We start from the raw sequence: 13,314 nt of genomic DNA on the forward strand, positions 1-13,314 counted from the left end.
CTTCTCACCATGTAGAAAATACTCTGATCTATCTTTCTTAGGTCCAAGGTGGATGACCTCACACTTCCCCACACTGAACTCCATCTGCTATAGTTTTGCCCTCTTATTTAATCTATCAATGTCTTGTTGAAACTTTCTACTTCTATCTACACTACTTATTGTGCCACCCAACTTAGTGTTGTCACCAAACTTGGGGCTCTCTATTCCTTCATCCAAGTCATTGATAAATATAATGGAAAGCTGAGGCCCCAGTACAGATCCCTGGGGGGGGACACCACTAGTCACATCCTGCCAATGGGAGTATATATCCAATATCCTTACTCTCTGTTTCCTACCTCCTAAACAATTCCCTACCCATGTTAAAAGATTACCTCCAATTTCATGCACTTTCATTTTCGCTAACTGACTCTTGTGTGAATTTGCTTCCATGTTTCTCTACATTACAACAGCGACTGCACTTCAAAAAGTAATTCAACAGCTGTGTTCCTCAGGATATGAAGGGTGCCATATAAAGTAAGGTTTGTTCTCTCTTGTAAATGGATTAGCATAGCTGGTTTAACAATTGATGCAAAAAGACATAGCAAGCCAATAAACAGCACAATACTTATATATCTCTTCAAAACTAATGCAGGAAGTCATTTCTTACTGTATCAAAAGAGGAGCAAGGGAGGTGTCCTGGCCAGCATTCCTCTCTCAACCAATAGCACCAAACAGATTAACTAATGATTTAGCTCATTGCTATTTGTTGGATTTTTGCGGTGCATAAATTGGCTGTCACGTTTGTCTACAAAACAGTGTCTACACTTCAAAAGTACTTAGAATCATAGAAAGTTACGCACAGGAGGCGGTCATTCGGCTGTGAAATGCTTTAGGACATCCTAAATTCACATTCACCTGAGGAAGGCGGAAGCCTCCGAAAGCTTGTGAATTTTAAAATAAAATTGTTGGACTATAACTTGGTGTTGTAAAATTGTTTACAATTGTCAACCCCAGTCCATCACCGGCATCTCCACATCATTAGGACATCCTGGGGACGTGAAAGGCGCTGTATGATTTTTAAAAACTTCATTCTGGGGATGTGGGAGTCTCTGGCATTTATTGCCCTTCCCTAGTTGCCCTTGAGAAGGTGGTGGTGAGCTTTCTTTTTGAACTGCTGCAGTCCTGTGTGAAGATGCTCTTACAGTGCTATTAGGTAGGAGGTTCGGTTCCAGGATTTTGGTCCAGCGACAATGAAGGAACGGGGATATACGTCCAAGTAGGGATGGTGTGTGACTTGGCGGGGAGCCTGGAGGTGATGGCGTTCCCATGTACCTGCTGCCCTTGACCTCCTAGATGGTGGAGGATCTCTGAATGCAGGTTCTTCCTTTTCTATATCAAAAATAAAATTCCAATGCCGCCTTCTCAAAGAATTGTTCCTGCTGGCTCCTTATAACTAGAAAAAAAAGGCTAACCAGAGCTTATCATGAAAAAAATATTAAAGGGACTGAGTTTCCTTTCATATTGGCACTTGGTCCTATTTTCTCCCCTTATCTTGATGGATAATGGCATAACTAATGGTACCCAAGGGTGCTAAGTCTGAGGGCAGACACATAAATCTACTGTCCAGTCATCAATTGCACCACATTTTTTTTTATATAATAGTGATACAATCACACGCTATAATTTCTCCCCTCAGGCTGACTGCGCTTCTTTTGCTGCTGCTGCTGCAGCTGCGCGCGCCGAGCTCGGTTTAACGGCTCGCAGTTCCATAGCTCGAGGCCATACCTGGGGGACTTGGGCGCGGGCCGGGAAACACCACGCGCGCCCACGGAGACGGCTTCAAATTCAAACACACGCGGGGGCGGGACTGGCGTGATTCCACGCTCGCCCCGTGTGCTGACGCAGCGACGCACGCGTATGCGGCGGCCCGGGGGCGGGCGTGTGTGTGTGTGTGTGTGTGCGCGCGCGCGCGTGCTCGCTCGCCGGCTCTTCCTCCCTCACGCGCGCGCCTGGGCGCGCTCCCGACCGTCCTGCTGGACCGTGCGCGGTGTGTTGTCAGTAAGATGGCGGATCATCGGTAGTGAGTGACGGTCCGTGTCCGTGTGAGGGAAGCAGCGACAGCATCATCATTAACAGCGGTAACTGGCAGAGCGAACCGGAGTCCGGAATCTCGTTCAGTAATGGTGGTTAGTTAGCGGATGCCCCGAACTCACCGCTGGGATTTTAATTTTTTTTAAAAAAAGAACCATCTTTAGAAAACACCAATCATGAAATTCGCCGAACATTTATCAGCTCACATCACGCCGGAATGGCGCAAACAGTACATCCAGTATGAGGTGAGCAGCGGGCGGAGCGGACTGGGAGGCGGATGGGTTGATGGCACAATGGACAGCTCGCGTCCGAGGGGGATAAAGGGAGATAAGGATGGAGGAAGAGGGAGATAGAGATGGAGGGAGAAAGGCATGGAGAAGATAGAGATGGAGGGATAGGAGTGAGAGACAGGGATGGAGAAAGAGAAGGGAGTGAGGGAGAGAGATGAAAGGGATGGAGGGAGATGGGTGAGGGAGATAGGGATGGGGGCAGAAGGGGGTGAGGGAGAAGGATAGAGACAAGGGGGTGTTGATGGGGTGATGGCGATGGGGAAGGGGTGAGGGTGATGGGTACCAAGGTGGGTAAGGGTGATGAGACTGGAGAGAGGGGGTGATGGGGACAGAGAGGGGGTAAGGGGGATGGGGAGATGGGGACGGGAAGAGGGGGTGAGGGAGACGGGAAGAGGGGGTGAGGGAGACGGGGACGGGAAGAGGGGGTGAGGGAGACGGGAAGAGGGGGTGAGGGAGACGGGGACGGGAAGAGGGGGTGAGGGAGACGGGAAGAGGGGGTGAGGGAGACGGGGACGGGAAGAGGGGGTGAGGGGGACGGGAAGAGGGGGTGAGGGGGACGGGAAGAGGGGGTGAGGGGGACGGGAAGAGGGGGTGAGGGGGACGGGAAGAGGGGGTGAGGGGGACGGGGGGAGAGGGTGAGGGCAACGGAGAGGGGGTGAAGGGGAGAGAGGGGACGAGGGCGACAGCGAGAGGGGGAAGGGGAGAGAGGGGGCGAGGGTAAAGGTGATGGTGAGAAAGGTTGATGGTCTGAGGAGGGGGAGAGAGTGAAGTGTTGGGGAATGGGAAGGTGGTCCAAGTATAGTAATATAAACAGGACCTCTGTTTTCAGAATATGTTAATAACTGCATGTAACACAATATCCAATGGATAAGTGTTGGGTGTGGGAGAAAATTTTATATAAATATGAGGTAAGGTTTGGATACAAGTAAATTGATCTCGGAGGGATGAAAGAGGGTACAGGCAGTGTTGATGTGAAAATAAACACAATTTGCAGCACATTCCAAAACATTTAAGGGTTTGAGATTATCTAAACTGCTTGTACGGTTTATTTAGCCCTTTGATATGTGGCTGTGTTAGGATCTACTTCAGAATAGATTCCTCAGTGTAATACATTAGTGGCTTTTTTTCCCATCTTTGTGCTATTGCTAGGGAATGGGCTAGTCATGTCAGACAGAGACAAATAGCAAGCTCCTGTGATTGAACATCATTATTTGGACAATATATCCTGTGTGATATTGTGATGTATTTTATTGATTGATAGATGGGGATATCATAGTTTTATATAGATTGTAAATCAAAAAAACTACATTATACAGAATAGTGTGTGTCTGCAAAGGTTAGAGAGAGTAGTTAATACTGAATGTAAAATGTTTCTCAGTATTGTAAAGGCTTGGATATTACCACAGTATAGCATCATCAGTCTTGTGTATTTGGGATTTTCAGTATTTTGAAGGTAAATTACCTATTATATGGGATTTGAAGGAAAGTGAAAGAGACTTGATAATCTACAAAGAAATGAGAGAGAAAAGGAAAAACTATATTGATCTATGTTTTGTGTTAGCCAATCTCGGACGGAGTGATTGAATTGCTAAGGTTGGTCTTGGCATCTTTGGTTAGGGCTAATCAGTCATGGTCCTACTTCTAAAGCAAAATATTGTGGATGCTGGAAATTGAAATAAAAACAGAAAATGCTGGAAAAGCTCAGCAAGTGAGATTACTTCTGATAGCTATCCAGTGACCCCTGTCTGGAAATGTGCATTTCCCCCACAGTTCAATAGAATCGTACAGCACAGAAGGAGGTCATTTGGCCCATCGTGCCTGTGCCGACTCTTTGAAAAAGCTATCCAATTAGTTCTACTCCCCCGCTCTTTCCCCATAGCCCTGCAATTTTTTCCTTTTCATGTATATATCCAATCCACTTTTGAAAGTTACTATTGAAACTGCTTCCACCACCCTTTCAGGCAGTGCATTTCAGATCATAACGCGCTGCATTAAAAACATTTTTTATATATAGCTTGTTAATAATTACTGTCTCAGCTCGTATTTGGCAAACTGTGTTGCTAGTGTCCGTGGAACTATACGACCTTGAGGTGAGTTTGGGGGGTAGGAGGAGAGAAAAAAAACAAGGTCTCTTTTGCAGGTTGTCGTGATTTTAAAACTGGGACAGGATATGCATATCATTCTTAGGCATGTAATCAAACACCACCAAACCAGCAATTGTCAGTACATTGGACTTAATTACCGAACTAGCACTTATGCGTTAATTAGGTATGCCAGTCTCAACCACGTAGTTATTTATAATTCAGCAAAGTATAATGCTATCATTATTCTAATGCTTGGCACGTTTTAGTTTTTGTCAACATACATGGATTTCACCTCACCTGCAAAATAAATTCTGTATTGGTGAGTATCAGAGTACCTAATATGAAATAAAAACAAACAATGCCATGCAGCAAACAGTGAACAATCGTGTTAGTATAAAGCAGCCGGAATACTTGTAGTTCTGCATTACGTATTTGAGAGTATGAGCAATGAAAGCTGAATGCAGAATTCTCATGATGTTCCTTGCAGCACCATTTCCTAATCTCAGGCAAAACCCAACCAGCAGAGAAGTGCTTGAAATGTATGCATCCAGCTTGTGTTCTGTTACAGTGGCAGTTCTCCTTTCATATCGGCATGATTTTTACAAAATATTGTTGCAGCATTCAGACACTTGGCTTTATGTTGAGAGCTTTCTCGTGACTCTATCATTGCAGAACAGCTGCTCAGCTGACGCTTTGCATTGACTTGGGGGGCAGTTGCAAATTCTGTGCCATGGGTGGATGCAGTCTGGAGAAACTATTCTCAGTGTGGACATGTGTCCCTGTGTGCTGTTATTAAATTATAGCAAATATCAATCAATGATGGAGAAAAGTCAATATGAAAAATAGCCTGTCAATATGTTAGAGCATGTCATCAAAAAAAATCTGGGTAATGAAAAGGATATAGTGCCTGCGTGCGTGTTCTGGTGTCAAATTTTGTTTGATAATGCTCCTGTGAAGTGCCTTGGGATGTTTTACTGCATTAAAGGCACTATATAAATGCAAGTTGTTGTTGCTGCATTGACTCGCATTCTCATCCTTAAATGCTTCATGGCCCTGCCATACCCTAGCTCTCCAAGCTCCTCCAGCCCTACATCCCTAGTAAACACTCTGTTCCTTTGACTCTGGCTTTTTGTGTATCCCCTCCTTTCATCTCACCAATGGTGACAAAGCCTTCAGCCATCCAGGTCCTAAACTCTGGAACTCCCACTCTAAATCCATCTGCTCCATTTAAAAAGCTCAAAACCCATCTTTTTGACCAAGCTTTTGGCCACCCCTCCTAACCTCTACCTTCCTGGCACAGTGTCCAATTTTTGTACCTCTATTTGTGAAGTGCTTTTGGATGTCTTTACATTGAAAGCAATATGTTTGTTGTTGTTGTTTGCACTATGGTATTCTGTACTATTCCAGATATTTGGAAGTACCTTAAGTCTGAGCTGGGGACTGAATATGGTAAAATACATATTTGAGTAACAGATCAAGAGATAATTATGCAAGGTTTCGACTGCAGACGGTAATGACTTACACTAAAGGAAACCCTGTATCTGTATAATTATAGAGAGGAAGATGCCTTAGTAATTCAGCAGGAACTTGGAAATGAGTGTTTAGGGATGCTGTTATCACTGCTTATGTATTGCATAATCGAAGAGTAGAGATGATGTCAGCAATTCTGTGAGCTTAGCTCTTGTGGTTTGTTCTTTGGCGGAATCCTGAATTTGGATTACTGCCTAGAATAGTCTCACTGATGGCCAGTTTCTATTATTTCTGTTATAAGGAGGCTAGTGAATTTCAGAAATAAAGAAAATCAATTTTTTCTTACTGCCATGGCATCTTTGATTTCTTGGCGGTGCCTGAGTTATCCATTGTAGTACTTTGTGATATAGGACCCTGGAGGATATCGGGACATTTTTTGATAATGATTTAAAGGGCAGGATTCTTCACACTCTGTTCTGAAAACCCTGCAAATTAGTGCCCTGGCAGAGATGGTGATCCTGGCTGGACAAGCAGTCGGATCCTTGCCTGTGATCTGTGCTGGTTAAATTCCAGCAATACCCCTGCGCACACTTGGGGATGCCTAAGCCTTGGGTTGTTACCAACTGGCACCTCAGTGCTCTGGACTTTGGTGAGAACGGCGTATTTCTAAGGCACAGTGTTTGTGCATCCTTTTCGGTCAAACAGCCCTCTCTACCCATATGAATTTTCACGAACTTGGTTTAGTGAGTCTTGAGCATGGTGATGAGTTTCCATGTTTTAGACACCTGGCTGATCAAAAAAAGTAAGAGAGACAGTAGTCAACTCATTCAATAATTCAATAAAGGTATGAAGTGTGACAAGCATATGTGTTATTTACATTCTCCTTCACTGGGATGTAGAATTTTAATTCGGTAATGATAAAACTATATGTATGAGAGCAAATTAGACCAGAGGCAAATGTTTGCTTGCCGCACCTATTTAACTGGCTACCATAAGTACAATTCAGTTACTTCACATACCATCACCTACCTGCCTTTCAGTTGAGCACTGGTCTCTCCACCATATTGCCACTGCCCTCTCCCCTCCCCCCCCAGCCTGTCTGTCTCTTCATCTCCCTCAAGAATTTCTCTTTTTTGCTTGACGGTTTAGACTGTACACTGATTAACAAAATGCAACACAACCTATAACACAAATCGAAGAAAATGACCAAGTATATGCAGAAAAAAGATCATCTTTTATTTTGGATGGCCCCAAATAGTGTCTGGAATTGACTCAAAATAATTTGACCAGAGCTATCATGAAAGAAAGTGTTAACAGGAACCAATGGAGATGATCAGTGAAGCATTGTAGAGTTTTTAATTCAGTTTCAAAGGTTTGATCTAACAGATTGCATCTTGTGTATTGCATTGTCTGTTGTAAGTGAGATGCTTTAAAACATTGTGAATGGGGCAGATAGTGAGTGAGACTTGTGATCTTGGCAGAATGCTACTTGATGTGAGAGCCTGCCTAACAAACAGTTTATTCGTTATAACTGAGGTGCTGAGTACAGTGTAACATTGTGTTGTGTGTGCAGCAGAGAGTATTAAAAATTATATATTTAGTTTCCGGCCAGTAGCACCGTGAAGAGAAGACGGTCTTGGTTTGTACATGGGCCAACAGCTTAGTACAGAACAGGCAGTTTATTCAGTAAAATGAGAGCGAGTTAGGTTACTTTGCTGCCAACCAAGAAAGATGGAGATTAAACAATCATTGCAATCATCAAGGTTTTAAAGGGAGTGTGGCCTAATGGGTAAAAAGGAAATCTATACTTTGAAGAAAATCAGATTTTATATCTATAGTGACTGTGTAGGGTCCTCCAGTATCATAGTGAGTGAAAGGTACTGTCCAGTGTAGCCATACCGACCAGAAGCTCCGAGGTTTGATTTTTGGAGTATGCCAATTAAACTGATCTTAGCTGAAGCAACAGTTGTGATTCCATAATTGACCACTGAATCCCTGGGTTAAAGAGAGGAGAAAGTAATTCAGGCATCCCGCTGCTGATTGCAGTCATGCTGGAAAGTGCATTTGTGTGGATATCGGGTGAGGACAAGATCAGGCAAAACTATGGTTTAATAGCCCACAGACATTCACTGTCTCGACTTGCAAATGAAGAATGACCACTCGGCTGAAATATTGGAGGGTTCTGACAACTGTGGAACTGTACTTCAGCACAATCAGTGCCTTCAGGAGAGCACAGAGGAAATTGAGGAGGCTGGGAGGGGGTGGTGGTGGGAAATGGAGATAATTATAGAAGGTTATAAATGGAGGATAGAGTACATAATGGTGTGTGTAATGGAATATCAGCGTGCGTGGCTTTGGAATGGGTGGATGGATGTAGGTATGATTTTGTCCTCCCTTCTAAGTTTCCAATGTTACTTGTGCAGGAAAATGCTGAGTGGAGATCAGGTGCCTTGTAGGGGAGGGAAATTGTGTGGGAAATTTCCACCAAGCTGTGTGTCCCTCCTAGTGACTGGCCACAATGGGGTTAAGGGTACCACAATTCAAAAGCGCAATAAACCAGTGGTGGTGTGGCACATTGGTACTCCAGCATACTGTGCCATGGAGTGGTGGCAAGTGGGTTGTCTTTTTATGATCTCCCTTTACTATCAAGTTTCCAATTTTAAGTGGGAAGATGCAGAATGAAGGTAGAGGCCTTGAAACCAGGTCAACTGGCCTCAGTGGAGAAATGTTGCACGATGTGAGAGCGATCTGAAAAGAAAAGGAGAAAATGTGAAGTTAAATACCGAAAACAAATGTGGAATGAGAGCAATGAATGGAGTACAAACCTGTTGGGGTGCTAATTGGATGATGGAGACCATACGGGTAACGGTAGCATAGTGGTTATGTTACTGGACTAGTAATCCAGAGGCCCGGACTAATAATCCGGAGTCATGAGTTCAAATCCCGCCACGGCAGCTGGGGAATTTAAATTCAATTAATTAAATAAAATCTGGAATTAAAATACTAGTATCAGTAATGGTGGCCATGAAATGACCGGATTGTGGTAAAAACCCATCTGGTTCACTAATGTCCTTTAGGGAAGGAAACCTGCCGTCCTTACCTGGTCTGGCCGAATATGTGACTCCAGTCCCACAGCAATGTGGTTGATTCTTAATTGCCCTCTGAAATGGCCTAGCAAGCCACTCAGTTGTAAAATCTCGCTAAAAAAAGTCACAATAAGAATAAAACCGGACAGACCACCCGGCATTGGACCACGAGGCACCGGACACGACAAAGGCAAACCAAGCCCAGTCGACCCTGCAAAGTCCTCCTCACTAACATTTGGGGACTTGTCCCACAGACTAGTCAAGCAACAGCCTGACATAGCCATAATCACAGAATCATACCTTTCAGCCATCGTCCCAGACTCTTCCATCACCATCCTGTCCTGTCCCACCTGCAGGACAGACCGACCAGAGGTGGCGGTACAGTGATATACAGTCAGGAGGGAGTGGCCCCGGGAGTCCTCAACGTTGACTCTGGACCCCGTGAAATCTCATGGCATCAGGCCAAACATGGGTAAGGAAACCTCCTGCTGATTACCACCTACTGTCCTCCCTCAGCTGATGAATCAGTTCTCCTCCATGTTGAACACCACTTGGAGGAAGCACTGAGGGTAGCAAGGGCACAGAATGTACTCTGGGTGGGGGACTTCAATGTCCATCACCAAGAGTGGCTCGGTAGCACCACAACTGACTGAGCTGGCCGAGTCCTGAAGGACATAGTTGCTAGACTGGGCCTGTGGCAGGTGGTGAGCGAACCAACACGAGGGAAAAACCTACTTGACCTTGTCCTCACCAATCTACCTGTCGCAGATGCATCTGTCCATGACAGTATTGGTAGGAGTCCTCGAGGAGATGAAGTCCCGTCTTCGCACTGAGGACACCATCCAACGTGTTGTGTGGCACTACCACCGTACTAAATGGGATAGATTCAGAACAGATCTAGCAGCTCAAAACTGGGCATCCATGAGGCGCTGTGGGCCACCAGCAGCAGCAGAATTGTATTCCAGCACAATCTGTAACCTCATGGCCCGGCATATTCCTCATTCGACAATTACCAACAAGCCAGGGGATCAACCCTGGTTCAATGAGGAGAGTAGAAGAGCATGCCAGGAGCAGCACCAGGCGTACCTAAAAATGAGGTGCCAATCTGGTGAAGCTACAACTCAGGACTACATGCATGCTAAACAGCGGAAGCAACATGCTATAGACAGAGCCAAGCGATTCCACAACCAACGGATCAGATCAAAGCTCTGCAGTCCTGCCATATCCAGTCGTTAATGGTGGTGGACAATTAAACAACTAATGGGAAGAGGAGGCTCTGTAAACATCCCCATTCCCATCCTCAATGATGGCGGAGTCCAGCACGTGAGTGCAAAAGACAAGGCTGAAGCGTTTGCAACCATCTTCAGCCAGAAGTGCCGAGTGGATGATCCATCTCAGCCACCTCCTGATATCCCCACCATCACAGATGCCAGTCTTCAGCCAATTCGATTCATTTCAGCCTTGGTCCAAATATGGACAAAAGAGCTGAATTCCAGAGGTGAGGTGAGAGTGACTGCCCTTGACATCAAGGCAACATTTGACCGAATGTGGCACCAAGGAGCCCTAGTAAAATTGAAGTCAATGGGAATCAGGGAGAACACTCTCCAGTGGCTGGAGTCATACCTAGCACAAAGGAAGATGGTAGTGGTTGTTGGTGGCCAATCATCTCAGCTCCAGGACATTGCTGCAGGAGTTCCTCAAGGCAGTGTCCTAGGCCCAACCATCTTCAGCTGCTTCATCAATGACCTTCCCTCCATCATAAGGTCAGAAATGGGGATGTTCGCTGATGATTGCACAGTGTTCAGTTCCATTCGCAACCCCTCAGATAATGAAGCAGACCGAGCCCGCATGAAGCAAGACCTGGACAACATCCAGGCTTGGGCTCATAAGTGGCAAGTAACATTCGTGCCAGGCAATGACCATCTCCAACAAGAGAGAGTCTAACCACCTCCCCATGACATTCAACGACATTACCATCGCCGAATCCCCCACCATCAACGTCCTGGGGGTCACCATTGACCAGAAACTTAACTGGACCAGCCATTTCAATACTGTGGCTATAAGAGCAGGTCAGAGGCTCGGTATTCTGTGGCGAGTGACTCACCTCATGACTCCCCAAAGCCTTTCCACCATCTACAAGGCACAAGTCAGGAGTGTGATGGAATACTCTCCACTTGCCTGGATGAGTGCAGCTCCAACAACACTCAAGAAGCTCGACACCATCCAGGACAAAGCAGCTCACTTGATTGGCACCCCATCCACCACCCTAAACATTCACTCCCTTCACCACTGTGGCTGCAGTATGTACCATCCACAGGATGCACTGCAGCAACTTGCCAAGGCTTCTTCAACAGCACCTCCCAAACCCGCGACCTCTACCACCTAGAAGAACAAGAGCAGCAGGTACATGGGAACAACACCACCTGCACGTTCCCCTCCAAGTCACACACCATCCCGGCTTGGAAATATATCGCCGTTCCTTCATCGTCGCTGGGTCAAAATCCTGGAACTCCCTTCCTAACAGCACTGTGGGAGAACCTTCACCACACGGACTGCAACAGTTCAAGAAGGCGGCTCACCACCACCTTCTCAAGGGCAATTAGGGATGGGCAATAAATGCCGGCCTCGCTAGCGACGCCCATGAACGAATAAAAAAAATGCTCGTTCCGAATACTCTTCTTGTAGTGGGGTCAGCTAATCATCATTAATGATCCCATAGGAACTCCATTTCTTAAAATTTGTATTAAAGTTACAATATTAGTAAATGTAAAATGCTTCAAATGGTGTTTTTTTTGTACCTGGTTCATTTGTAAATGTGGCTAGTTTGCAGAATCTTCCACACCTGGTGATATTCATCCAATTTAAATAGTCAACCAATTCCCAGAAACCTTCAGAGTGTAAATCTTTTAAAAATATATTAACATTCTGTATCATCAAATACTGCTTCGCTGGTCCATTGCGCTTTGTAGCACAAATGATTGAATAGTCAAGTTTCATGTGAACAGTGGAGACAGGACAGAAAAGAACAGTGAGTTATGCCAGGAAATCCAGCCTTTTTTTGTGCGTGATCAGACTTTTGGGGGAGATGTTCTTGGTGTCGACCGTGCCCCAAACCTTATCTTTCTTACTGTAGTCTTTGCCCTGATGTATTCCTCATCCTCCTTCATTTCAATCTCTATCTTGCTCCCCTTGCCCTCCTGCCTTTCCTAAAAAAAAATTTCCATAGAAACTCTGCTACCCATCTTCATGGCCACCCACTGTGGCATCTCTGCTCCATTGGTCTCGTTGCTTGACAAGGCCATCTCCGACAACTTCCTTGTATCCCTCACCACCCATGCCCCTCTACTATCTTGCAATGCCACTTCCTTCTCCCGGGAAAAAAAACTCTTTCCCCAAGTGGCTTCCAATTGCATTTTCAAACTCCCAACTGCCAAGCAATATGAATACACCCTTAGGGCAGTTCAGAGTGATTTTCTGCTATAAACTGAATTAAGACTGATTAAACTCAGTCAGAGCTAGATTCGGACACGGATTTTAGACCTGGAAGTCTGATCCAATGCACTACCCAATCTGCCCTATAATTCTTAGTTTCTGTTGTGATCTTTTGCCCATGCACACATGGAAAAGGGTCTTTGCATGCCAAGTAGTTTCAACATGAATTAAAAACCTCAGTTGAATATAAACTATCCACGGAGACTAGTAAATAATGCTCATGTTCTACATGTTTACTACATGCATCTGCTGGACCAATGAATCATAGGTTGTACAACCATAATCACAGAAAAATTGACAATCATGAAGTATGTTCCCCAAAACATCAGTGCAAAATCCCCGCGTCTTGTAATGAAAATAAAATGTTACTTTCTTTAGTCACAGTAAACTAGTGACCCTTTCATCATAAACCTCCGGCTGCAGACAGAGGTTTATAAATCTTTATACTGTGAAGCTGACTTAAATTATCACCTTTGGGATTGGATCATACCGCTGGCTTAAAGCAGCCAGATGTGAACTAGTGGTGGTAAATATCGACATGTTCGGTTTAGAGTATATAACATAAACAGTGATTGTGACGGTGTTTGAACTTGTCTGCTTAATACAAACACAGCTTCTGTTTACATGATTTGCCAGCCTTTTATTTTCACCAGTGACTGATTGTAAAATTTGCTGTTTAAACCAACTGCTAAATCTGTACTTTTGACTTTCCTGGGGAATTATTTTTTTTAGTTTGGTAGCTTATTGCAATATACAGAGTCTGTAAAAGTGATATTATGTGTCCTAACGCTATGATAATGTGAAATCAGAGAAATATCCAGA

General features: G+C 44.8%; 1 protein-coding gene across 3 annotated transcripts in view; it reads left to right on the forward strand.

The window, feature by feature from the left end:
* Positions 1-1,971: 1,971 nt before the first annotated feature.
* LOC137325566 (xenotropic and polytropic retrovirus receptor 1 homolog) overlaps positions 1,972-13,314 on the forward strand; it is a 297,372-nt gene continuing 286,029 nt past the window's right edge. For 2 of the 3 annotated variants that reach the window (XM_067990818.1, XM_067990820.1), the window contains exon 1: positions 1,972-2,315. In XM_067990818.1, the coding sequence (XP_067846919.1) occupies positions 2,247-2,315 (69 nt within the window). In that variant the 5' untranslated portion in view covers positions 1,972-2,246. The remainder of the gene's footprint in view (positions 2,316-13,314) is intronic. The other variant, XM_067990817.1, reaches the window with a different exon arrangement.

This window comes from Heptranchias perlo, chromosome 9 (assembly GCF_035084215.1).
Source record: "Heptranchias perlo isolate sHepPer1 chromosome 9, sHepPer1.hap1, whole genome shotgun sequence".
Lineage (NCBI taxonomy): Eukaryota > Metazoa > Chordata > Chondrichthyes > Hexanchiformes > Hexanchidae > Heptranchias > Heptranchias perlo.